The sequence below is a fragment of the Musca domestica genome, unplaced genomic scaffold (genome assembly GCF_030504385.1).
Source record: "Musca domestica strain aabys unplaced genomic scaffold, Musca_domestica.polishedcontigs.V.1.1 209, whole genome shotgun sequence".
Taxonomy (NCBI): Eukaryota; Metazoa; Arthropoda; class Insecta; order Diptera; family Muscidae; genus Musca; species Musca domestica.
Window position 1 is genome coordinate 189,817 of NW_026712257.1, and position 26,428 is coordinate 216,244.

Sequence of the window (26,428 nt, forward strand, 5' to 3'; positions counted from 1 at the left end):
TGGAATATTTCGGTCTACTAAATCGGGTACCTCACGCACATTTTAACATTTTCGAAAAATTCTATAAAGTGAAGGAAGTAACCAATATAATCCAAACCCAGCACGTCACAATATTTATATCATACTTATTTAGGTCCGATACGGAATGTACAATATTGGCCCATTCCTTCGGAACCTACACCATAGAGGGTCAACAATTTCAATAATCATAACAGAAGTCGAAACATTGTCTTATAGTATCGATCTGTCGGCAAAACCAACTAATGCTTTTTAAATTGTTATATTAAAAATGCCCCCTTTTGGCTTCTTTGACAGGGGTTTTTTCGTGGTCTTGAAAATGATCTAGTTTCCAGCCCTAATTCGTTAACGCCTTACAGTAGGAATTGAATATTTTAGTCCATGACTTACCTGGAAAGTAATTGTATTTGTTGCAAATATTATGCCTGCTCTTGTAACTTATACATTAACTAGCAGATGTTTTCAAAACAATTTTTATGATGTTTTGATTTTAAAAATAGCTTTATCGTTGAAATACATTTGTATTGATAACAGCAATGCAATTTAAATGTTATCTGGCCACACGGTTTTTTTAATGTACAAAAGTAGTGTAATAACGCCTGATGTGTTGAGCAGAGATTAGTGGCTAACGTAACGCAGGCAACAGTCACACGTCCGTGAACGTAAATGCCGTAATATTCTTGTAAATACTATGGTCAAATGCTCTCACTGGGTATTGAAATCGATTTCGATCGAAATTAATTTTAATGTGTGAATTTAGAAAATTTCGGTTGAAACAAAATATCAAATACTAGAATAAAGGTTGATTATATTAAATTTTTATACCCTCCACCATAGTATGGAGGGTATATTAAGTTTGTCATTCCGTTCGTAACACCTCGAAATATGCATTTTAGATCCCACAAAGTATATATATTCTTGATCAGCATACATTTTTATGTCGATTTAGTGACGTCCGTCCGTCTGTGCAAATCACTCAAGCTTGCGAAGGAAATTAAGTGGGTTGATAAAATTTTACTCAAATGTGTGTTTGGTCTGCAGGACTTTTGGTATTGAAAATAGGCCATATAGGTCCACGTTTAGGTATAACCCCCATAAAACTATACAGGGTGAGATGAAAAAACTGCAACCAACTTCTGACTGCTGTCATTTCTAAATTAAAATTATTCCAGTAACAGCTCATAATGTTGTTTACAAGCGGACAAAATTATTTTGGTGATAATATTTCAGAAAAAAAATTTATTCGTGATGGAATTCAAGCACGATAGTGTGATTTCTTTATATTTGGCTGAAAAACCACAAGTGGCTATCATTAGAGCACTCCACCATTTAGATGTGAATAAATCTTTTATGTCTCGTACCATCGCTCGTTACCGTGATACTGGTAGCGTAGCCCGACGTCAACGAAGGGAACCGAAGAAAACAGCAACATCAGCAGGAATGGTTCGAAATGTAAAGAAGCGACTTGATCGAAACCCGCGTCGCAGCGGCCGAAAAAGGGCTCGTGAGCTGAACATATCGCAATATTCCATTCGGCAAATATTGAAAAATGAGCTCCAGGTAAAGCCATTGAAATTTCAAAAACACAAGAACTTATACCGCAACAGAAAGATAATAGACTCAAAAGAGCTAAAGAGTTGCTTCGCTAGGCCGAAAGTTATTCAGCAGTTTGTAAACTAAATGATCGTGTTTACTTGCCACTAGAACTCAAGCGCCGGCCATGGTGATGGTGTAGGCCGCCATAACAGCCGATAGTCGCTCTCCGCTCGTTTTAATATCGACATAGCATCACAATAAATGCCGAACATTATTCCGAAAATATTCCAGAGGGCGTATTTAAGCCTTAGGCATGCAAACATTTTGGGCGCAGACCTTGGACATTACAACAGGACTCAGCACCATCGCACTCAGCACGCTCCACCGAAGAATGGTTACAAAATGAGGTTCCTCGCTTTATTTCCAGCGCACAATGGCCCCTAAAATCTCCGGCTACTAATCCGTTGGACTATTGTGTCTGGAGTACTTTGGAAAGCAAGGTTGGTACTAAAAAATACTAAAGTATCGATCACCCCAAGCAAGCGCTTCGCCGGGAATGGGCCAAAATACCGCAGAGCAATATTCGTGCTGCGTGTGACGGTTTGGGGGTTTGAAGGTCATAATTCTTGTCAAAGGTGACCAATTCGAATAAATCTAAACTTATTCTAAAATTTGACGCTTTTTCCGACCTTTTTTGTTCTTATTCAATAAAATTAAAAAAAAAAATGCAAAAATTGTGGCGTTTGACTTTGTTGCAGCTTTTTTATCTCACCCTGTACCTCCCTACATTCGGTATTTTGATGATTTTAGCGACAATATTCATCAAAATTGTTTCAGATTTGGTATTTGAAGTTCGTAATGGATACTTCAGCCTATGACAGAAAATTGTCTGTGCAGGTCTACGTTTTCGTATAGCACCCTATAACACGGCACCTCTTTATATTGGGTATTTCGATGATTTTAGCGACATTATTCACCGGAATTGTTTCAAATTTGGTATTTGAAGTTCGTAATAAATGCTCTAGCCTTTATGTGAAAATTGTCCGAGCAGGTCCATGTCTTCGTATAGCCCCATATAAGGGTACCTTCCGATATTCGCTATTTTGATGATTTTAGGGACTGTATTCACTGGAATTGTTTCAAATTTGATATTTGCAGTTCGTTATGGATGTTACAGCCTATGACAGAAAATTGTCTGTGCAGGTCCACGTCTTCGTTATTCAAATTTGGTATTTAAAGTTCGTAATGGATACTACATCCTATAACAGAGAATTGTACGAGCAGGTCTACGCTTTGGCATAACCCCCATATAATAGTACATCCATATATTCGGTATTTTTATGATTTTAGCGAAATTATTCACATTGTTCAAATTTTTTTCAATTTTCGTATTTGAATATTATAATGGCTTATTACATAAGTTGCCTGTGCAGATCCACTTTTTCGTATAGACCTCAATATAGCGACAATATTTGGTATTTTTAAGATTTTAACAGAATTTTTAGAGAATGTTATATTTTGGAAATTTTCTAAATTAGTTCCAAATGGTGGAGGGTATTCAAAGTTCGGCTCGAACTTACTGCTTTTTTACTTGTTGGTATTGAAAACATATATTTCTATATGAAAACCATGGAATCATAGAGCTACAAAATATATCATAAATGTGCGACTCTATTCCTGGCCTTGATTTAGAACAACCTATAACGCGTAGTTCTAAAATACTTTTGTGCCCTACTTTGTCATTACGGGTTCAAACCCTGTTTGAAAATTTTCCTGATTTTGGACTGCGATTTGATTTTTTTCTCACTGTACCTCCCAATTTTATTTATTTTGAAATTTAATCCATATTGCCTATAATTTACCATTTGTCCGTTTCAAAATATAACGGCCAAATGTGGTGAATTTCCCCTATTCACCACGAATCAACAAATGTCTGTGTTAAATAATCTAAAGGCAAAACACTTTTTGGGGAAAAGCTCTTTACTCTTTCCGAAAGCTTTATGAGCAGCCGAGTCCCAACACTGATGCTGGATGGTTGGATGGATGCTAACTTCAGTCTTTCGTGGGGCTTGCTGCTGTTTGCTACAGAGCACAAAATCTGACGGCGCGTCCGAAAAACAAGAGGCTCTCGAACGAAAATGTGTGGTATTAAGTGATAGTAATCAACAGCAGAACAAAAAAAAAGAAAATCAAACAAAGAGCGTTTAGCAAAGAAGTTGTGCAAAAAAGGACATTAAATAATAAAAAAAAAAAAACAAAGAAAACAAAATCTTAATGGCCATAACTTAACGGAAAACGGAGGAGGAGTAGGCCATTCAAGTTACTAATAAGAACAAATATAATGTGTTGTTATGGCCAGATGCCACAACTATTCCCCGCAGGAGGCTGAGGTTGAAAAAGTAAAGAAAAGAGCAACAAAAAAGTTTGAATTTAATTTAATTACATTTGTGAGAAGCGAAAAAATCATTTTGGGAGTTTTTTTTTTGGATACGGTGGTTTGGTCTGCTCCCCACCATCACATTGCGAACTCAATGACGAAGGCAGAGGGGCTGGCTGGCTGGCATGAAAAGCACAAAGGATATAGACACCGACCATTGCTCTGTTAATAGATAACTGGGTACGTGAGTGAGCGAAAGAGTGTGAGTTAGTTAATGTGTGTGAGTGTGTGTGTGTCTGTGTGTAAGTAATAATATAAAACATGAAATATTGTCGCCTAACCATGTTTCAGTCGTTATCGTGGTCCTTCGTTGTCGTGAAATTGAATGGTAAACCAAGCCATGCCAGGCGGGTATAGTGCAGTTTATGTGCCTCCCTGTGTGTGTATGTGTGTGCGCCTCAACGTGCAGCAGTTAAGGCATACAACCACAAAGTTTTACAATGTAAATGTTTGTTTGATGTCAATGCTATGGTTGGCTGTGTTGGTTGTTGGCGCCCAATGGGGCAAGTGTTGTTGGACCAGCACTTGGTGTCAATATCTCAACCGTTTTGTTGTCGTCGTCCTGTTGACTTAGACAACATGCAAACAAAACAAAACAAAAACCAACAAGCGAACCCAAGAACGTCAGTCAGCCGTCAGACGCATGTTCCCAACAACATTCCTTCAAATTTTCAATCTCTGTTGAACCCCGCCATTAATAAGTCAATAGTGGCCACTTGGATGGCCACTTTCCGTTCTGATTCTCACTCACTCTCTCTCTCTCTCGCCTCTGTACACACATGTTTAAATTCACACACCAGCAACAAAACGAAAAATAAAAAAACAACAACAAATTACAACAATACCGTTGTTCTTGCTCTTGTTATTATTGTTGCCGCAAGGGAATATCTATAAATATGGTGGGGTTGCTTTCTTGGGTTTTTCTTGTCTTTCTTTTTTTCATCCATCCATCCTGTCTTGTCCTGTCAATACCTAATATCCTTTTGGCTAGACAGCCGCGTATGTTATTCTTGTCTCGGTTTCCTTATTTTATTAGCCAGACAGACATTTTATTAACATGTTGCTAACCAATTAACAGTTTTCTAGTCTAAAACTCAAGGCACGCACGCAACACGAACTATGTTCACACTCACTCATTTAGTCCAGAACAACAACGAGAACACCAACAACAAAGGAAAAAAGCAATAGGAACTCTTTTTTTACGCTCACGTACACAGCCACACGTCCTGGCACACACATACGTGTGTATGCATACATTATGATGTTCCGGAAATGAGAAATAATCCCCCTTTTGGAAAATAAAGTCAACTACTCAACCCCTTCGTTTCGAACCAAGCTCTCTCCATATTTTATAGTTTTATATTTTTTACGACCAGGCTAGATAATGAGAGCGAATATAATAACATTTGCCATGTTCCACATGTGTGTGTGTGTGTTTGAGCGTCACGGGTTTTTGGATGTATTGTCTCCAAGTAAGTGCCGAAGAGATGCCAAACTTTTTTTTGGGGCAAGGAAATAGCATGACATGGAAATATAGATCATCTAGATTAAAATACAAAACAGTGTATTTTGTTTAGAAGGAAATATTTGGAAATATTTTCAGTGGTTTTCAGAGATAGACCAGCAAATGCCTGCTACTTCGGCAGCGAAAAAAAACACCTTAAAATATTAAATTCGTTCCAACAGTTCTAAAAATTTTAAAACTATTGTTTTAAAATCAAATCTTCATATGTCGAATTTAATTTTTATACCCTCCACCATTCTATGGAGGGTATATTATCTTTGTCATTCCGTTTGTAACTCCTCGAAATATTCATAAAAGCGTAGAATTCTAAGACGATCTAGCGTACAAATATAGTACATATTCCCCCCACCTCCATATCCCAATTCCAATCTTCAAATTTGAAGATTCCAGCCCTATACATTCATCCAGTACCAAATTTAGCACTACTTAGTACTTTCCGAACAATTATAATAAAAATTTCCGAAACCGCCTCCATATATCCAGGCTACAAATGAAGACTAATTTTAGACTTCATACACAATCTGTTCACCCATTACCAATTTGTACCAAATATAGTACTGTTTAGTACTTTTCGTGCATTTATCCGTATCGTACAATCATAGTACACATTTCAAAATTACCTCCAATCCCCAACCTCAAATACTAGCAGTTATCAAAATATCAAATTTCAGAATATTATCCATTTCCCTTCTTCTAATTTCCAAAAAATTACCATTTAGTATTTTTCGTACAATTGTAGTACACATATTCGAAACCACCTCCATATGTCCGGGCTACACATGAAGAGCAACCCTATAACAAAATTTCATATTTCAAGCACTATATGTTCACCCAATACCAAATTTGTACCAAATATGGTACTATTTGGTACTTTCGTGCACTTGTACTACACATTTTCAAAACCACCTCTTTACAACAAAATGTTTAAATTCCAGCTTCATCCGTCAACCCTTAACCAAATTGTACTAAATTTAGTACGGTTTAGTACACTTAAGTACAATATTTCATAACTACATATAGTCCAATTGAATCATATTTCCAAATTTCAGGATTACATTTCATTCGTTCTACCCAAATTTTAAATTGTACAAAATTTAGTACCATTTAGTACACATAAGTACGAATTTCCAAAACTGCCTACATTCCTAAGTCCGAGAATGCAATAGTAATCTTGTTTTTAGATTTCAAAATTTCAGCTCTATGGCACCCAAATTAAAATTGAACCAAATTTAGTACCACTTGGTACTCTTCGTGCACATAAGTATATATTTCGTATACATTCCACCAATAATGTTAATTTGAAAATACTGAATTCCAGTTTCATATGTTCCTCTAAATTCAAATTGTACTAAATTTAGTACGTTTACTATTTTTCGTATACATAAGCACGCACCTGCAAAACTGCCTCCTTACATCGTTTCTACTCCTCAACCTTAAGTTCCATTCTGAATTTCCAGTTTTTAGCTCTAAGCGTTCACATGATACGAAATAATACCAAATGTTGTAAATTTTAGTACTTTTCGTACACTTATGGTGCAAATTTCCAAAAACCTTTTAGTACTCATCATCATACACTCCATTAATGACCCTCATTCCAAATCTAAGAGTTCTAGCTCTACTGTTTCGTCAAATACCAAGGGTGCCATACAGGGTGAGATGAAAAAACTGCAACCAACTTCAGACTGCTGCCATTTCTAAGCCACTTGTCCGACAGCTGCTAAAATTATTTCAGTGACAGCTCATTACAAAAGCATTTTGGTGAAAATTTTTCAGAAAAAAAGTTATTCGTGATGGAATACAAGCGTGATAGCTATTTGGCTATCGTTAGTGCACTCCAGCATTTATATGTGAATAAATCGTTTGTGTCTCGTACCATCGCTCGTTACCCTGATACTGGTAGCGTAGCCCGACGTCAAGGACGTGGACGGAAGAAAAAAGCAACATCAGCAGAAATGGTTCGAAAAGTAAAGAAGCGACTTGATCGAAACCCGCGTCGCAGTGGCCGAAAAATGGCTCCTGAGCAATATTTCATTCGGCAAATATTGAAAAATGAGCTCGTGGTAAAGCCATTGAAATTCCAAAAAGTGCAAGAACTTACACCGCAACAGAAAAAATAGACTCAAAAGTGCTAAAGAGTTGCTTCGCTTGGCCGAAGGTGGTGAACGGGGAACTGCCGAATTTGTTTTTCTTCGATGAGAAAAATTCGTTGTCCAGGATTTTGTAAACAAACAAAATGATTGTGATTACTTGCCAAAGAGGTCAGCTGAAAATGTGCACCTTCTGTTGGTCACCAGGACTCAAGCGCCGGCCATGATGATGGTGTGGGCCGCCATAACAACCAATGGTTGCTCTCCGCTCTTATTAATCGACCGTGGCATCAGAATAAATGCCGAATATTATCGCGAAAATATTCTGGAGGGTGTATTAAAGGGAGGGTGTATTAACATTCCATCAGGACTCAGCACGCGCCACCTAAGAATGGCTATAAAATGAGGTTCCTCGCTTCATTTCCAGCGCACAATGGCTGGAGTATTTTGGAAGCAAGGTTGGCACTAAAAAATATTAAAGTGTTGATCACCTCAAGCAAGCGCTTCGCCGGGAATGGACCAAAATATCGCAGAGCAGCATTTTGAAGGCCATAATTCAATTCATGTCAAAGGTGACCAATTCGAACAAATCTAAACTTATTCTAAACTTTCATGCTATTTCCGACATTTTTTGCATTCATTCAACGGCGTTTGACCTTGTTGCATTTTTTTTATCTCACCCTGTTTTTAGTACCTTTTACTTTTACTTTTCGTACCGTTCTAGCACGAATTTGCAAAAACCCAGCCTTATCCGACCCCTTCGAACCAAGAGTGACCCTCAAGATTCTAGCCTCAAACGTTTCGTCTGGGCGTTATTCATCCCAATTTTAGGAAACTTCCAAATTCTAGGGATTTTGAGAGTAGCCGATTTGACCCGTTTTACCTAAAAAAGTTTGCCCCTTCGAACTTAAGATACTAAAATATGTCAATCTTTTTACATTAAGTTTTCCTGTGAAACCATCACCAGACATGGCATCTCTGTTTCAAGTGTCATTGCTAAAAGCATTACCTCCTTTGCCCCCTCCAACCAAACACACACACACACACACATATGTCCTCCCCACATACACCCACACAAACATGTAAGCGATGAGTGAGTAGCTGTAGCTGTACGGCGATAAGAGTAACAAATTAAAAGTCCTTTCATTATTAAAAACGTGTTTTCATTCTCTCACACGGATGGGAAAATAAAACAACAAAACCAAATAAAACAAAAAAAAAAAAGTTGCTCGTTGGCGTTTGTTGTTGAAATGTTGTTGGCCCTTTAGGTTTTGCCAGCCTTAGGTTGTCGGTCTTTTGTTGTTGGCGGGTAATGTTAACGCTGCCGCTGGTTATTGTCGTTGTTGAGTTGAGTTTTAAGAAGAGTGCGACGGGTATTAACTAATTAATGTCATTCATTCAGTGGCAACTTAAGTGCAATTAAGCCATTTAACAAGGCAACAATAACAACAACAACAACAATCGCTACGAGAAGAAAACTGAGCTGAACTAAGCTTTAACAAAATGACAAATGCCATTGAATAAAACATATAACATCAACAACAAAAACAAGAGCAGAGGAATAAAATAACAACAAAACAATGGTGGTTGGATGAATGACGGGCTGGCTGGTTGGTTGGTTGGCTCGGTTTGGTTTAGTTCGACTGGCATCAGAGCGAAGCGTAAATGCCATCAACACCGCCATCAGCGCCATTATTTCAGCATCCGTAACATAAACAATGCTATCACTAAGCCCCCTGCTTTGTACCTTCCAAAAAAAAGTGGAAGAAATGAGCTGTTAATTTGAGTATACAAGGCCTAACACACACACATACAAACATATTTACACACACACACGAATAGGCATAGGCAGGCATACCTTTGCTTCGAGGTTTTCTTTTTTTGGGGGACTTTTCTTTTCTGTGGAGATATGTGTGCCTAACAAAGATGTATGGACTTCGATAGATTAGCCTTGATGTTTCCCAGGAATTTTATCAAAGCTACACCCAACAACAACATCGGCAACAACAAAATCCCCTATCATTGAAATCGAAAAAATTGTAACACAAAAAAGAAAGGATTTCTAATCCAAAGACCAAGAACAGAACAAAAAAAAAAAAAAAAGAAGCAAAATACAAACTGCCACGACCATAAAAGGAGAAACACAAAAGACGACGAAGGCGAGAACAACGATTCAAACGATAAACCTTAGCCAGCTCAGCAGCAGCTCACCTTTAACAAAAAGGGAAAACAAATCCACAACGTTTTTCCCCACGTTTTGAATTTCAATTGGAATGATAAATTGTGCATTCAATTTGTTACAACAACAGCAGCCATTACAAGAACAACAGCAGCAGCAGCAAAAACGGCAGCAGCAGCAACAAAATGGATGGCGAAAATCGCATAATATTAAATGTGGGAGGTATAAGGTGAGTACAACAACTACTACTACCACTAACTTTTACACGTTTCTAAAATATCCTTTTAAAATACTTGTTGCTCTACGGGTTCTCCGACAAACACCCACCCACCCATGAGCATGCCAAAGCCCGGTAATGGCATTTAGCATTCAACCAATCTCTTTCAACTTCTTAACACGGCTAAGTCCTTCATTTTCCTTGGAATTCCTTGATAATTGACATATAATCCAAGGCGAGGAAGGGTGGGTGAAAAGGGGGAGAATTCACATTTCATTCCATATACGAGTATTTGAAATTGAATCTGGGTGTAGGTGTGTGTGTGTGTGAGTTTTAAAAATCTTTTTAACATGTAGTTGTAAGTCAATCATTATACGCTCCCCTGAAAATCAGATCAAGTAGCAACGGCAGTAGCAACACAATTTGGGTGCTGAGATGTGGGCATACAAGGGGTTATGCCGGGGATGGAAAGGTGAGATCTTGGTTGTCCTCACCATAAAAATCTTTAGAGGTTTTGTGATAATTTAGAAGGCGTTTTTGCAGTGAAAGTCCTATTAAAATTTTTCGATCTGAAAAGGACCTATAGAAAGTGTTTTAATTCTTATTTCCACGTTTATGATGGTCCTTGATTTCTTTTTTAAATTTACATTTATGATGGTCCTTAATTTTTTTTAATCCACATTTATGATGATCCTTGCATTTTTTTAGATCCAGACTTTGAGGTCTTTTTAAAAATATTTTTAAAAAATCCACGCCTTTAAAGGTCTTTCTAAAAATATATTTTTAAAAAATCCAGGCCTTTAAGGGTCCTTCAAAAAATATATTTTTAAAAAATCCACGCCTTTAAAGGTCCTTCTAAAAATATATTTTTAAAAAATCCACGCCTTTAAAGGTCTTTCTAAAAATATATTTTTAAAAAATCCAGGCCTTTAAGGGACCTTCAAAAAATATATTTTTAAAAAATCCACGCCTTTAAAGGTCCTTCTAAAAATATATTTTTAAAAAATCCACGCCTTTAAGGGTCCTTCAAAAAATATATTTTTAAAAAATCCACGCCTTTAAAGGTCCTTCTAAAAATATATTTTTAAAAAATCCACGCCTTTAATGGTCCTTCTAAAAATATGTTTAAAAAAATCCACGACTTTGACGCATTTCTTAAATATATTTTTAAAAAATCCACGCCTGCGAGGTCTTTCTAAAAATCTTTTTAAAAAATCCACGCCTTTAAAGGTTTTTCTAAAAATATATTTTTAAAAAATTCACGCCTCTAAAGGTCCTTTTAAAAATATATTTAAAAACGTCTTTCCAAAAAATATTTTTAAAAAAATCCACGCCTTTAAAGGTTTTTCTAAAAATATATTTTTAAAAAATTCACGCCTCTAAAGGTCCTTTTAAAAATATATTTAAAAACGTCTTTCCAAAAAATATTTTTAAAAAATCCACGCCTTCGAAGCATTTCATAAATACATTTTTAAAAAATACACGCCTTTAAGGCCTTTCTAAAAAATATTTTTAAAAAATATACGCCTTTGAGGTCTTTTTGAAAAGATTTTTCAAAAATCCACGACTTTGAATGCCCCTGTAAAAAAATTTAAGCTTTAAAGGTCTTTCAAAAAAATATTTTTGAGAAATTCACGACTTTGAAGGTCCTTCTAAAAAATATTTTTAAATAATTATAAAAGCTGTAAGTTCGGCCGGGCCGAACGAATTTGGCATTTCTCAAAAACAATAAAATCCGTTAAAATCTTAAAAATTATTTTAGGGTATATACGACGACATGTATCTACATAGTTAACTTTTGTCATAAGCCATTACAATATTCAAATGCGAAACTTAAAAAAATCGGTGAATAATGTAGCTAAAATCATCAAAATACCGAATATCCACGGCCTGCGGTCTTTCGAATTTTTTTAAATCCACGCCACCAATAGTTTTTCGATTTTTTTTAAATCCACGCCTACAATGGTTTTTCGATTTTTTTTAAATCCACGCCTCCAATGGTTTTTCGATTTTTTTTTAAATCCACGCCACCAATGGTTTTTCGATTTTTTTTAAATCCACGCCTCCAATGGTTTTTCGATTTTTTTTTTTAAATCCACGCCACCAATGGTTTTTCGATTTTTTTTAAATCCACGACTCCAATGGTTTTTCGATTTTTTTTTAAATCCACGCCTCTAATGGTTTTTAGATTTTTTTTCAAATCCACGCCTACAATGGTAATTCGATTTTTTTTAAATCCACGCCTCCAATGGTTTTTCGATTTTTTTTTTTCAAATCCACGCCTACAATGGTTATTCGATCTTTTTTAAATATACGCCTCCAATGGTTTTTCGATTTTTTTTTAAATCCACGCCTCCAATGGTTTTTCGCATATTTTTTTTTTAAATCCACAAATAATTTTTAAAAATCCACGGTATAAGGTCATTCAAAAAATCATTTTTAAAAATCCACGGTCTAAGGTCATTCAAAAAATAATTTTTAAAAAGTCCACGCCTCCAATGATTCTTTAAAAAAATAATTTATAAATAGTCCACGCCTCCAATGATTCTTTAAAAAAATAATTTATAAAAAGTTCACGCCTCCAATGGTTCTTTAAAAAAATAATTTTTAAAAAGTCCATGCCTCCAATGATTCTTTAAAAAAATAATTTATAAAAAGTCCACGCCTCCAATGATTCTTAAAAAAATAATTTATAAAAAGTTCACGCCTCCAATGGTTCTTTAAAAAAAATAATTTTTAAAAAGTCCACGCCTCCAATGGTTCTTTAAAAAAATAATTTCTAAAAAAATCCACGCCTCCAATGGTTCTTTAAAAAAATATTTTTTAAGAAATCTACGACTCCAATTGTTCTTCTAGAAATTTTTTTATTAAAAATTCACGACTCTAATGGTTTTTCAAAAAAATAATTTTTAAAAAATCCACGCCTCCAGTTGCTCTTTAAAAAAATAATTTTTAAAAAATCCACGTTCATGATGGTCCTCGAAAAAAATATTTTTTAAAAATCTACGCCTCCAATGGTTCCTTAAAAAAATAATTTTTAAAAAATCCACGTTCATGATGGTCCTTGAAAAAAATATTTTTAAAAAATCCACGCTTATAATGGTCCTTGAAAAAAATATTTTTAAAAAAGCCAAGCCGTTTAATGTCCTACAAAAATATTTTTAAAAAATCCACGCTAATAATGGTCCTTGAATAAAATATTTTTAAAAAATCCTCTTTTATGATGGTCTTTCAAAAAAATATTTTTAAAAAGCCAAGCCGTTTAAGGTCCTACAAAAATATTTTAAAAAAATCCACGCTTATAATAGTCCTTGAAACAAATATTTTAAAAAAAATCCACGTTTTTATAGGTCCTTGAAAAAGTATTTTGATAAAATCTCCACCTATGATGGTCTAAAAAAAAAAATTGTAAAAAATCAAAGTTTTTGAAGGTCCTTAAAAATATTTTTAAAATCTCTACTTATTATGGTCTTTGAAAGAAAAATAATTTTCAAAAATTCACTTTTGTGATAGCCCTTAAAACATATTTTTTAAAAAGCCAAGTTTATGATGGTCCTTGGAAAATGGCTCTTCTTATTTAAAAAAATCCAAGCCTAAAAAGGTCCTTTCAAAAATATTTAAAAAAAATCCACGCCTCTAAAGATCCAAGCTTCTAAAGGTTCTTTAAAAAATATTTCAAAAAAAAAAAAAAAAATATCCGCGGCTTTAAACGTCTCTTGAAAAAATATTAAAAAATCCAAGCCCTTCGAAAAAATTATTTTTAAGAAATCCATGCCTCTAATGGTCCTCCAAAACAACAAGGTCCTTCGGAAAAATAATTTTTAAAAAATTCACGCCTATAATGAAACAATATTTCAGAAAAATCCGCAAATCAAAGGTACTTTGAAAAAAATTGAAAAATCCACGCCTTAAACGACAGTTATAGGATTCTGTCTATAAAAGATACCTTCGATTTCCCATCCCTGCTCCACATCGTAAGTGTGACTGACTGTGTGAAACCAGCTTCTTCTTCTTCTCCAAGTCGTTTACAGCAACTACTTGTTGTGTTGTATAGGGTTCATACATGTCAAGTGCTGGAATGTAAGAGGATTGGTACAATTTTCATTTTTGGTAAACATATTTTTCTTTTGCTGTTTTTATTTTTCCATCTACAGCAACATATTTTGCATACATGCATTTCATGTGTGTGTGCATATGTGTATTAGTACATGTCTGTGTGTAGATGATTTCCCGACATTAGACCTGTATACACGTTAGATGTTGTTTACGTTGATGTCCAATCATCTCCTTCGTTTCGTTGTTAGGCAGTCATGTGATTTAATTTATTTTTTTGCTCTGCTCCTTCTTCTCCATCTACTACTTCCAATAATGTTCGACATGCTGTTGTTGCTGTTTTTTTCGATGATGTTTTTCGAAATTTGATATATCGTTACAAGGACTATTATCTTAGATTGATGTTGAAAGGCTTTTGGAGAGCATATTTGATTTGGTAATTGTGGTGAATATTGGAAAAAATAACTCAAACTCAATCGAAGGAGGATGTAAAGTAGGAAAACAAATATGAAATGAGGGAAATGTAACACAGTGAAGCAAGTACTTAGAGATAGGTCGGAATGTGGAAAAAATTTAATAATTCGGTCTGCGTATGTCGGGAGGGTGTATCGTGTTTTCCGGCTGAAAGAAAATTATTTTTGAGTTTTGCCTTGTTAAGGCAAAGATCATATGTTTTATGATTTATGTGTTTGTTTTCTCTTTCGAGACGAGCTTAATGATCTGAAATTTGCAGTGAAAAGGAAAGCCAGATAGACACTATCACACACTCACCACTATGCGACGCGTTTCGCCGTTGGTTAAGCGGCTCATCAGGCATATTTGGTGTGGATGATGGCTTACAAGGGCCGTTCTCTGGAAAGTAGTATATATTTCGAACTTATTGCAAATTAGCATATGCGAATTATACACTAGAAACTCTCCAGGTTCGACTCAAGTTCTATTGGCAGATCTTTTTCACAGCAAAGTTTTGTTTTTGTAGTGATGGATTTTTTGTCCACCACAACTACATTGCTTCCAATGCATACACTTGTTTTAGTGCTGCTTTAGGAAGACGGGTTAATGGCTCTGAACGTAGAGACGGCAACTTCTAGTTGGCTGCACACAGAGGTCCGCGGTTCAAATCCCACAGCCAGGCTCGGCTGAATTTTTGAGTTTTGCCTTGTTAAGGCGAAGATCATATGTTTTATGATTTATGTGTTTGTTTTCTCTTTCGAGACGAGCTTAATGATCTGAAATTTGCAGTGAAAAGGAAAGCCAGATAGACACTATCACACACTCACCACTATGCGACGCGTTTCGCCGTTAAGCTCGTCTCGAAAGAGAAAACAAACACATAAATAGAAAATTATATTCTTTTTAATAACTAATGAGGAAATCTAGCAGATTATGAAAGCAGAGTTAAAAAAGAAGACACGTGTATCGGCATCTCTAAAGTTTACATTGCAAAGTAACCTAAATAGAGGGAACAAGTTCCCCCTCTTCCACATTTTTGGACATTTTCGGATTAAAATTCCTCGGAATCCGGGCATTCAGGTAAACAGGGTGACATGAAAAAACTGCAACCAATTTCAGACTGCTGTAATTTCTAAGCCACTCGTCCGACAGCTGTTAAAATTATTCCAGTGACAGCTCATTATATTATTTACACGCGCACAAAAGGAATTTGGTGAGAATTTTCCAGAAAAAAGTTATTCGTGATGGAATTCAAGCGTGATAGTGTGATTTCTTTATATTTGGCTGGAAGAGCACAAGTGACTATCGTTAGAGCACTCCAGCATTTAAATGTGAATAAACCTTTTGTGTCTCGTACCGTGACACTGGCAGCGCAGCCCGACGTCAAGGAAGTGGACGAAAGAAAACAGCAACGTTAGCAGAAATGGTTCGAAAAGTAAAGAAGCGACCTGATCGAAAACCTCGTCGCAGTGGCCGAAAAATGGCTCGTGAACTGAACATATCGCAATATTCCATTTGGCAAATATTGAAAAATGAGCTCGGGGTAAAGCCATTGAAATTACAAAAAGTGCAAGAACTTACATCGCAACAGAAAGAAAATAGACTCAAAAGAGATAAAGAACTGTTTTGCTTGGCCGAAAGTGGCGAACTGCCGAATTTGGTTTTCTCCGATGAGGAAACATTCGTTATCCAGCAGTTTGTAAACCGAACGGAAGAAAACAGCAACATCAGCAGAAATAGTGCCAAAAATAAAGAAGCGACTTAATCGAAACCCTCTTCGCAGTGGCCGAAAAATGGCTCGTAAGCTGAACATATCACAATATTCCATTCGGCAAAAATTGAAAAATGAGCTCGTGGTAAAGCCATTGAAATTCCAAAAAGTGCAAGAACTTACACCGCAAGAGAAAAAAATAGGCTCAAAAGAGCTAAAGAATTGCTTCGCTTGGCCGAAAGTGGTGAACGGGGAACTGCCGAATTTGGTTTTCTCCGATGAGAAAAAATTTGTTGTCCAGCATTTTGTAAACAAACAAAATGATCGTATTTACTTGCCAGAAGGTCAGTTGCCAAAGAGGTCAGTTGAAAATGTTCACCTTCGGTTGACCACCGGAACAGAACTCAAGCGCCGGCCATGATGATGGTGTAGGCCGCCATAACAGCCGATGGTCGCCCTCCGCTCGTATTAATCCAATTCCGAATATTATCGCGAAAATATTCTGGAGGGTGTATTAAAGCCTTGGGGACGCAAACATTTTGGCCGCAGACCAATGAACATTCTAACAGGACTCAATACCATCGCACTCAGCACGCGCCCCCCAAGAATGGTTACAAAATTTGGTTCCTCGCTTCATTTCTAGCGCACAATGGCCACCAAATTCTCCGGATACCAATCCTTAGGACTATTGTGTCTGAAATATTTTAGAAAGCAAGGTTGGCACTAAAAAATACCAAAGTGTCGATCACCCTAAGAAAGCGTTTCGCCGGGAATGGGCCAAAATACCGCAAAGCTACTTTCGGGCAGCGTGTTACGGCTTCATTGGCCGTTTGAAGGCCATAATTCGTGCCAAAGGTGACCAATTCGAACAAATCTAAACTTATTCTAAAATTTGATGCTATTTCCGACATTTTTTTCCTTCCACCATTCTATGGAGGGTATATTAACTTTTTGCCATTCCGTTTGTAACTCCTCGAAATAGTCATGTCAGACCCAACAAAGTATATATATTCTTTATCAGCGTAAAATTCTAAGTCGATTTAGCGATTACCGTCTGTCTGCCCTTCTGTCTGTGTCAGAGAATTGTCTGTGCTGGTCCACGTCTTCGTATAGCCCACCTTATAACGGTACCAACCAATATTCGGTATTTTGATGACTTTAGCGTCATTATTTACCGAATGACGTATTTAGAGTTCGAAATGGGAACTACAGTCTGTGACACAAATTTTTTTATGCAGGTCTAAGTCTTAGTATAGGCCCCATATATCAGTACCTCCCTATATTCGGTATTTTGACGATTTTAAGTACAACACTCACCGAAATTGTTGGAGATGTCGTATTTGAAGTTCGTAATGGATGCTACAGCCTGTGACAGAAAATTGTCTATGCAGGTCCAGGTCTTCGTATAGCTCCGATATAACGGTACCTCCCTATATACAGTATTTGGAAGGTGCTACATTATACCCGTTTATAATATGGTAATGGCTTATAACAAACAATGCCTATGTAGGTCCACGTCGTATAGACCCCAATATAGCGGCTATATATTCGGTATTTTTAAGATATTAAGACAATTTTTAACGGATTTTATTTTTTTTGAATATTTCCAAACTCATTAAAAATGGTGGAGGCTATTCAAAATTCGGCCCGGCCGAACTTACTGCTTTTTAACTTGTTTGTTATTTCACCCTGTACAACGGGCCACCTAGTTTGAGATATATTTCGCAATAATTAGAATAGAGCTTTGAAATTTCATAGAGATATTTGGATTACATCCAGAATCATTCGCACAAAAAATTAGTCATATCGGTTCACTTTTTTGAATCCCAATCCGAAAATTTCCAAAAGTAGGAAAAAGGGGAACTTGCCCATACACGTGTCTCCTTTTTTAGGTCTACTTTCATAATCTATTCGATTTTTCCGTAATTATTTTTTGTGTTACACAGTGTCATATATTTTACTACTTATAATAACAGCTAATATTTTTTTCTGCAACTATTACACAAGACCCACATATATATATGAAAATAGCCTCACATAAATTTATTATTAATTTTCCTTCATCTTATCTTTGGATCATTAAAATTTCTACCATTCCATTTAATCTTTCATCCGAGAGGAAATTGCAAAAGTATTTTTACATAATTAATTTCTCAATTTATATGAAATAATTAAATTCTAAGGAAATTCTATCAAGACCACACACACACATACACATACATACCTACACGTCTGAATCAAATGTGAAACAGCAATTAATGTAAGTCGTATGTGTGAATGTGCTATTAGGGCTTAGCCGGAAAAACCATACTTCAAATACGCACAAAAATATTTATAAACAAATCACTTAACCTTAATGTAAATGCTTCTAAAATACCTTTGAGGTTAGAACTGAGGGTGGGGGGAGGAAGGCACTATAACCACTTTGTTGGGAATTTGTTGAAATTACAAGGGGGAAACAAGGACGTACTGGAGGAAGGCTATAATAATGTACCCTATATCAATATATGTGAAGTTTAGTTTAAACACGCCGAAGAATCTAATTTTGGAAATATTGCGTAATTTAGAAAAAAAATAAATTTGGTTTACATATTTGAAGTTTTAAAAATTTTCCATAACAACTTTTAATGGTCCTCCTCCATGAAACATTGTAGGGTATCAATAATTTACAAAGTGATATCCTTGTATATCAAACGCTAGTCACTCACACACACACACTCACGTAGACGTTCAAGCACTCTCCCACAAAGTCAAACCGTGCGGTAGGGAAAGAACGAAAAACGATTTTAAAGCGAAAGATAGAAAATCATCCAACGCTAATAGCCAGCTCTGCGAGGCAGCAAACACCTTCGTGACAAGTGTAATTAAGAAGGATTAGTTTTCACAACAAAACACCACACTCACTCGTTTCCCCTCTTGGCTGTCTCATACTACCTCCCCCACTCACACACATATCATTGTCATTGTTGACGTAAAGTAATCAAAAGCAACCAATTATTTGCTTACACATGTCGGAACATGTGTAAATAGCTATGTAATCCAACAAACTTTTGACGACTTTTGGAAGAGAAAAACGTTCAAACAAAGTCGTTAAGTTAATTATTATTAGAATGAAAATAGCATATTGTTTAGAGAACGGAAATTTATAATGGAAAATATAAACAAATTGGTTGGAGGTGGGGGAGAAATGAGGAAATGTATTTCAACGTGAATTTTTTTCCTATGGAAAAAAGTTCACCAACGTGAATTTTTTTCCTATGGAAAAAAGTCCACCAACGTGAATTTTTTTCCTATGGAAAAAAGTTCACCAACGTGAATTTTTTTCTAAAGAAAAAAGTTCACCAACGTAAATTTTTTTCTAAAGAAACAAGTTCACCAACGTGAATTTTTTTCTAAAGAAAAAAGTTCAACAACGTGAATTTTTTTCTAAAGGAAAAAGTTTAACAACGTGAATTTTTTTATGGAAAAAAGTTCACCAACGTGATTTTTTTCCTATGGAAAAAAGTTCACCAACGTGAATTTTTTTCTAAAGAAAAAAGTTCACCAACGTGAATTTTTTTCTAAAGAAAAAAGTTCACCAACGTGAATTTTTTTCTAAAGAAAAAAGTTCACCAACTTGAATTTTTTTCTAAAGAAAAAAGTTCACCAACGTGAATTTTTTTCTAAAGAAAAAAGTTCACCAACGTGAATTTTTGTTTCTAACGAAAAAAGTTCACCAACTTGAATTTTTTTCCTATGGAAAAAAGTTCACCAACGTGAATTTTTTTCTAAAGGAAAAAAGTTCACCAAAGTGAATTTTTTTCCTATGGAAAAAAGTTCACCAACGTGAATTTTTTTCTAAAGGAAAAAAGTTCACCAAATTTTTTTTCTATGGATTTTTCCTATGGAAAAAAGTTCACCAACGTGAATTTTTTTCCTATGGAAAAAAGTTCACCAACGTGAATTTTTTCCTATGGAAAAAAGTTCACCAACGTGAATTTTTTTCCTATGGAAAAAAGTTCACCAACGTGAATTTTTTTCCTATGGAAAAAAGTTCACCAACGTGAATTTTTTTCCTATGGAAAAAAGTTCACCAACGTGAATTTTTTCCTATGGAAAAAAGTTCACCAACGTGAATTTTTTTCCTATGGAAAAAAGTTCACCAACGTGAATTTTTTTCCTATGGAAAAAAGTTCACCAACGTGAATTTTTTTCCTATGGAAAAAAGTTCACCAACGTGAATTTTTTTCCTATGGAAAAAAGTTCACCAACGTGAATTTTTTTCCTATGGAAAAAAGTTCACCAACGTGAATTTTTTTCCTATGGAAAAAAGTTCACCAACGTGAATTTTTTTCCTATGGAAAAAAGTTCACCAACGTGAATTTTTTTCCTATGGAAAAAAGTTCACCAACGTGAATTTTTTTCCTATGGAAAAAAGTTCACCAACGTGAATTTTTTTCCTATGGAAAAAAGTTCACCAACGTGAATTTTTTTCCTATGGAAAAAAGTTCACCAACGTGAATTTTTTTCCTATGGAAAAAAGTTCACCAACGTGAATTTTTTTCCTATGGAAAAAAGTTCACCAACGTGAATTTTTTTCCTATGGAAAAAAGTTCACCAACGTGAATTTTTTTCCTATGGAAAAAAGTTCACCAACGTGAATTTTTTTCCTATGGAAAAAAGTTCACCAACGTGAATTTTTTTCCTATGGAAAAAAGTTCACCAACGTGAATTTTTTTCCTATGGAAAAAAGTTCACCAACGTGAATTTTTTTCCTATGGAAAAAAGTTCACCAACGTGAATTTTTTTCCTATGGAAAAAAGTTCACCAACGTGAATTTTTTTCCTATGGAAAAAAGTTCACCAACGTGAATTTTTTTCCTATGGAAAAAAGTTCACCAACGTGAATTTTTTTCCTATGGAAAAAAGTTCACCAACGTGAATTTTTTTCCTATGGAAAAAAGTTCACCAACGTGAATTTTTTTCCTATGGAAAAAAGTTCACCAACGTGAATTTTTTTCCTATGGAAAAAAGTTCACCAACGTGAATTTTTTTCCTATGGAAAAAAGTTCACCAACGTGAATTTTTTTCCTATGGAAAAAAGTTCACCAACGTGAATTTTTTTCCTATGGAAAAAAGTTCACCAACGTGAATTTTTTTCCTATGGAAAAAAGTTCACCAACGTGAATTTTTTTCCTATGGAAAAAAGTTCACCAACGTGAATTTTTTTCCTATGGAAAAAAGTTCACCAACGTGAATTTTTTTCCTATGGAAAAAAGTTCACCAACGTGAATTTTTTTCCTATGGAAAAAAGTTCACCAACGTGAATTTTTTTCCTATGGAAAAAAGTTCACCAACGTGAATTTTTTTCCTATGGAAAAAAGTTCACCAACGTGAATTTTTTTCCTATGGAAAAAAGTTCACCAACGTGAATTTTTTTCCTATGGAAAAAAATGTTTCCTATGATAAACGTTGTCTATTTTTTCTACTTTTAACAAGTCACTACAGGTTTTAGAGCTTGTAACTTATTCCCTCTATATCACTTCACATTAAAGCGTTTTTATGTTCTCTGTTAACTTGTCATCCTCATCGTCGTAGTCATAACTTGCAAGTTAAGTGGACATTTGCCATTGCTTGCCATTTCCCTTAAACGTTCGGTGTCAATGAATGAAATTGATTTATCTTTTAAACCGCCGGCATTTGACAGCCTTTCATCGAAGGCTGTAAAATTGTTTTGCACTGCAAATCCCTTCATTAAAATCCCTGATGAACTCTGGACAGTTTATGACTAAGTCGTAAGTGCTTTGTGGCGTTTACATGGCAAATATTGGGTTAATATTTAATGGATGTGTGTTTGAGAGGCATCGAATGATGTTGATGAATAATGTGTTGGCAAGTGAAGAAAAGGGAAAAGGAAATGACAATTATGACAGTTTTATTTTATATATATATATTTAAAAATTATGCTTACTGATTTGAATTTCTGTGGTAACAATTTTTCTCTGACGTGATTTTTTATGGCATTTTAATTTTATTTATGGAACAACATTTTCACTGATATGATTTTTATACCATCAGCCATATGGCTACAAAGGGGAATATATCATTTGATACGTCAAAAAGGTGCCTCAACGATAAGACGATTTCAGACCCTAGGTCTTTTTGGAACAAATCCGTTTCAGGACCCTCGGAGTCGATCTAGTGAACTTCGTCCGTTCGTCTGTCTGTCTGGTTCGCAATATCGGTCCACTCCTTCAACAAAAGATCGAAATTTTAAAAAAATATATTTTCTTCACAGAAAGGGAAGGGATAATCCGACTTTGCTCCATCTTTGCAAATCCTAATATTTGCATCAGTGTTAGGCCAGGTGCGAAAATAGACAATATAGGTTCACTCCATCAAGTACATCCCCCACAAAGGTTACAAATTTTAAATAAATATTACTCTTATGAAATGTAATCTAAGAGTCCGATTATCTCCAAACTACACAAGTCACTATAATTTTATTTACTCAAGGTCTGGTGTGAAGATGGTACATTTCTGTGCACTCCTTCTGGTACCTCCCCCACAAAGGGTCACAATTTTGAATATTCATGAAGCTCATAAAACGCGAAAATAACATTCGATTCCATTCAGACTTGGCACATCTAAGTATTTCCATCAACACAAGATATATTATAAAGATGATAGAGATCGGACCATTTCCTCGGGTACATCCCCCACAAAGGATCAACATTTTGAATAACCAAAACGATCATAAAATTCGAAATAAGCATCCTGTACTCTTCAAATTTTACACATCCCATTATTTGTATTAACACAAGATCTGCTGTGAAGATGGGATATATCGGTCCACTCCTTCTGGTAACCTCCCCCACAAAGGGCCAAAATATTGAATATCGAAAAGAGATCGGACGATTTCTTCTGATACTCCCCCCCACATAGGGTTCAAGATTTTGGAAAGCAGAACGCTCAAAAAATCAAAATAAGCATCCAACACTCTTCATATTTCAAACATCCAAATATTTTTTCTAAAGCAGGATCTGTTGTGAAGATGAAATATAGGGTGAGTTTTAAAAAACTTCAACAAAGTCAAACACCATAATTTTTACATTTTTTTTAATTTTTAAATTTATGAAAGCAAAAAATGTCGGAAATAAAATCAAATTTTAGAATAAGTTTAGATTTGTTCGAATTGGTCATCATTCTGTTACGGTGTAAGTTCATGCAATTTTTAGAATTTCAATGGCTTTACTCCGAGCGATTTTTCAATGTTTGCCGAATGAAATATTGCGATATATTCAGCTCACGAGCCATTCATTTTTCGGCCCCTGCGACGCGGGTTTCGATTTGCAGATTTTGCTGTTTTCTTCCGTCCACTTCCTTGACGCCGAGCTACGCTACCAGTATCACGTTAAGAAGCGATGATACGAGACACAAAAGATTTATTCACATTTAAATGCTGGAGTGCTCTAACGATAGCCACTTGTGGTTTTCCAGCCAAATATTAAAAAATCACACTATCACGCTTGAATTCCATCACGAAAAACTTTTTTTTCTGGCAAATTCTCATCAAAATGTTTTTGTAGGCTTGTAAACAATATAATAAGCTGTCACTGCTGTCGGACGAGTGGCTTAGAAATGCCAGCAGTCTGAAGTTGGTGTCAGTTTTTTTTTTATCTCATCCTGTATAGCTCCCATATATGTATATATACCATCCGATTTGGTGATATAAGTCCCTCGCTAGCGTAATATGCACTCCACAACAATTATCTTGAGCATCAGATACAGATACAGCTTGTCAAAATCGGTTCAGATTTGGATATAGCTTCTATATATATCCTCAAGCGATTTCGGGTTAATTGTGCACCAAAAAACCAATATCATTCCAAAAATCCTGAATTTTGGTACATCCGACCGAATTCAGTCTAGAAGTATGTGCATCGAATTCGGAGAAAATCGGTTCAGATGTAGCTATAGCTCCCATATATATTTTTCATCCGATATGGTGTTTAAGTCCCTAACATTCGTAATATGCTTTCGACAACAACGACATTTGGTATCAGATATCTTATAGATCTCGGAAATGCATTTGCCAAATTTTATCGAGAACGGCTAAGATTTGGAGATAGCTCCCATATATATATATCCTTAATCCGATTTCAGGTTTATTGTGGAAATAATGACTTATATCAGCCCAAATGCAGTTTATTTCGGGACGTACGTGAACTCGGCTCCGATATATATTTTTATACCCTCCACCTTGGGAAGGAGGGTATATTAACTTTATCATTCCGTTTGTAACATGTCTAAATATTCGTCGTAGACCCCATAATGTATATATATCCTTAATCAGCATAAAATTCTGAGTCTATATAACACTGTTCGTCTGTCTGTCTGTTGAAATCACGATACAGCCACCATTATTTAACGTAGAGAGCCAAAATTTAGCAGAGCAATTTGTATTGTGTCTGGGATGGTTGGTATAGAAAATGAGATATATCAGTCCATGTTTTGGTATAGTCCCCATATAACGGTACCTCCCGATATTCGGTAATTTGATGATTTATGCCACATTTTTTAACGGATTTGTCTGAAAATTGGTATTTGTAGGTCATAACGGGTCCCAGTTCATGTGGCGAGACATTGCATGTATAGGTCCACGTTGTGGTATAGCCCCCATATAACGGTACCTCCCAATATTCGGTATTTTGATGATTTTTGACACATTTTTTTACGAATTTCTCTGAAAATTGGTAGTTGTAGGTCATAATAGGTTCTAGCTTCGTTGGTGAAACACTGTATATATAGGTATGGCCCAATATGACCTTATTTCCCAATATTCGGTATTTTGATGATTTTTGGCACATTTTCCCATGAATATGTCTAAAAATTGGTGTATGTGGGTCATAATGGGCTCTTGTGTTTCTTTACCCTAAGGTGGAGGGTATTTAAAGTTTGGCCCTGCCAAACTTAATGTTTTTTTTTTTTAGTTGTTTAATATAAGCCTTCTCGAAGTGTTATTGGTATAAAATTTAGTGAAAATCGATTCAGAATTGGATATGCCTGTCACACATTAGTTCACTCTGAAACCAAACAGTAACTGCTCTAAAGCCAAACGCTGTTAGGTGGTTTAAATAAATTATTTTGTTACGGCAGCTGTACTAAATATGCATAGTGGTTAGTGTATCAAAAAGTCGGACCCGACCGACTTTTGACTTTTCCTTTCTGGTTTTGAATTAGTTTTATATGAAACACTTACTTACTATTTCTTCCTTTGTTCACAAATGTGATATATTTTTTTAATGGGAAATTTTTCCCATGAAAACCTGTTCATCTACGTGAAAAGTATTTCTATGGAAAACAAGTCAGTCGAGCTATGCTTTTCCCACAAATCTTCTTCATCAATCACATTAATTGACCATTCATTATTTTAATTTGGTCCAATTATCTCTTTTCCCATAAACATTTGGAAAATATAACAAATATTTCACGCAAATATTGACCTAATGTCTAAATAAATTATCATGGTCTGTTTGATATAACCTCCACCAAAGCTAAAACAAAGTTGACTTATTTTCAATTATTTCGAAAAAAAACGAAGAGGAAGAAGAAACACTGTCCCACGAGGAAAGTTATTTTTGTCTTTGAGAGAAACCAAAAAAGAAAATTGAAACGGCGCTTAAGAGACCGACAAGGACTTGATAAAGGCTCTGTTCTTTAAATTGCTATTGCCGGTCCTTTGAGAGTGAAAAAACAGAGACATAGGCCAGTGGCAGGGAGGCGGGGAGTGGGAGGGGGAAGTTATGGAAGAATAAAGCACAACATCAAATGAAATATAAATTCAGGCAACAACAAAGTCTGGCGGTAAACAATTTTAAAAATGAGCACAACATTTTATACCATCACCAATACAACAACAACTTGGCGGAATATCAAAAGGCAAAGAGAATAGAAAAAAGAAAAGAAAGTGAATTAAGCACAACGATTATGAAAAAACCAGGATATAATCGATGTATGTCCGTGGTTGTGTGTAGCTATGTATGTGTTATTAGTTTCCATATACATAGGTATGTATGTGTGTGTGAGAGACATGTTTCTCCATACCTGTGCCATGCCATAAAATGCATTGACACGTTATGCCGAGAGATGCTCAAGGAAATTCTTTGAAAGTTTATTTTCTAGCATTCCTTTTCTTCTTCTCCTCTATTTCTATCTACATTCCACATGAATG

The 26,428-nt window shown here is 35.4% G+C and overlaps 1 protein-coding gene across 6 annotated transcripts in view; it reads left to right on the plus strand.

Moving 5' to 3' along the window:
- The first annotated feature begins 3,627 nt into the window (after positions 1–3,627).
- LOC101892228 (potassium voltage-gated channel protein Shaw) overlaps positions 3,628–26,428 on the plus strand; it is an 82,777-nt gene continuing 59,976 nt past the window's right edge. For 4 of the 6 annotated variants that reach the window (XM_011295546.3, XM_059122632.1, XM_059122633.1 and 1 more), the window contains exon 1: positions 8,821–10,011. In XM_011295546.3, coding sequence (XP_011293848.1) covers positions 9,968–10,011 — 44 coding nt within the window. In that variant the 5' untranslated portion in view covers positions 8,821–9,967. Of the gene's footprint in view, positions 3,954–8,820; positions 10,012–26,428 lie in introns of those variants that run through there. The other 2 variants (XM_020037922.2, XM_059122631.1) reach the window with 2 other exon arrangements.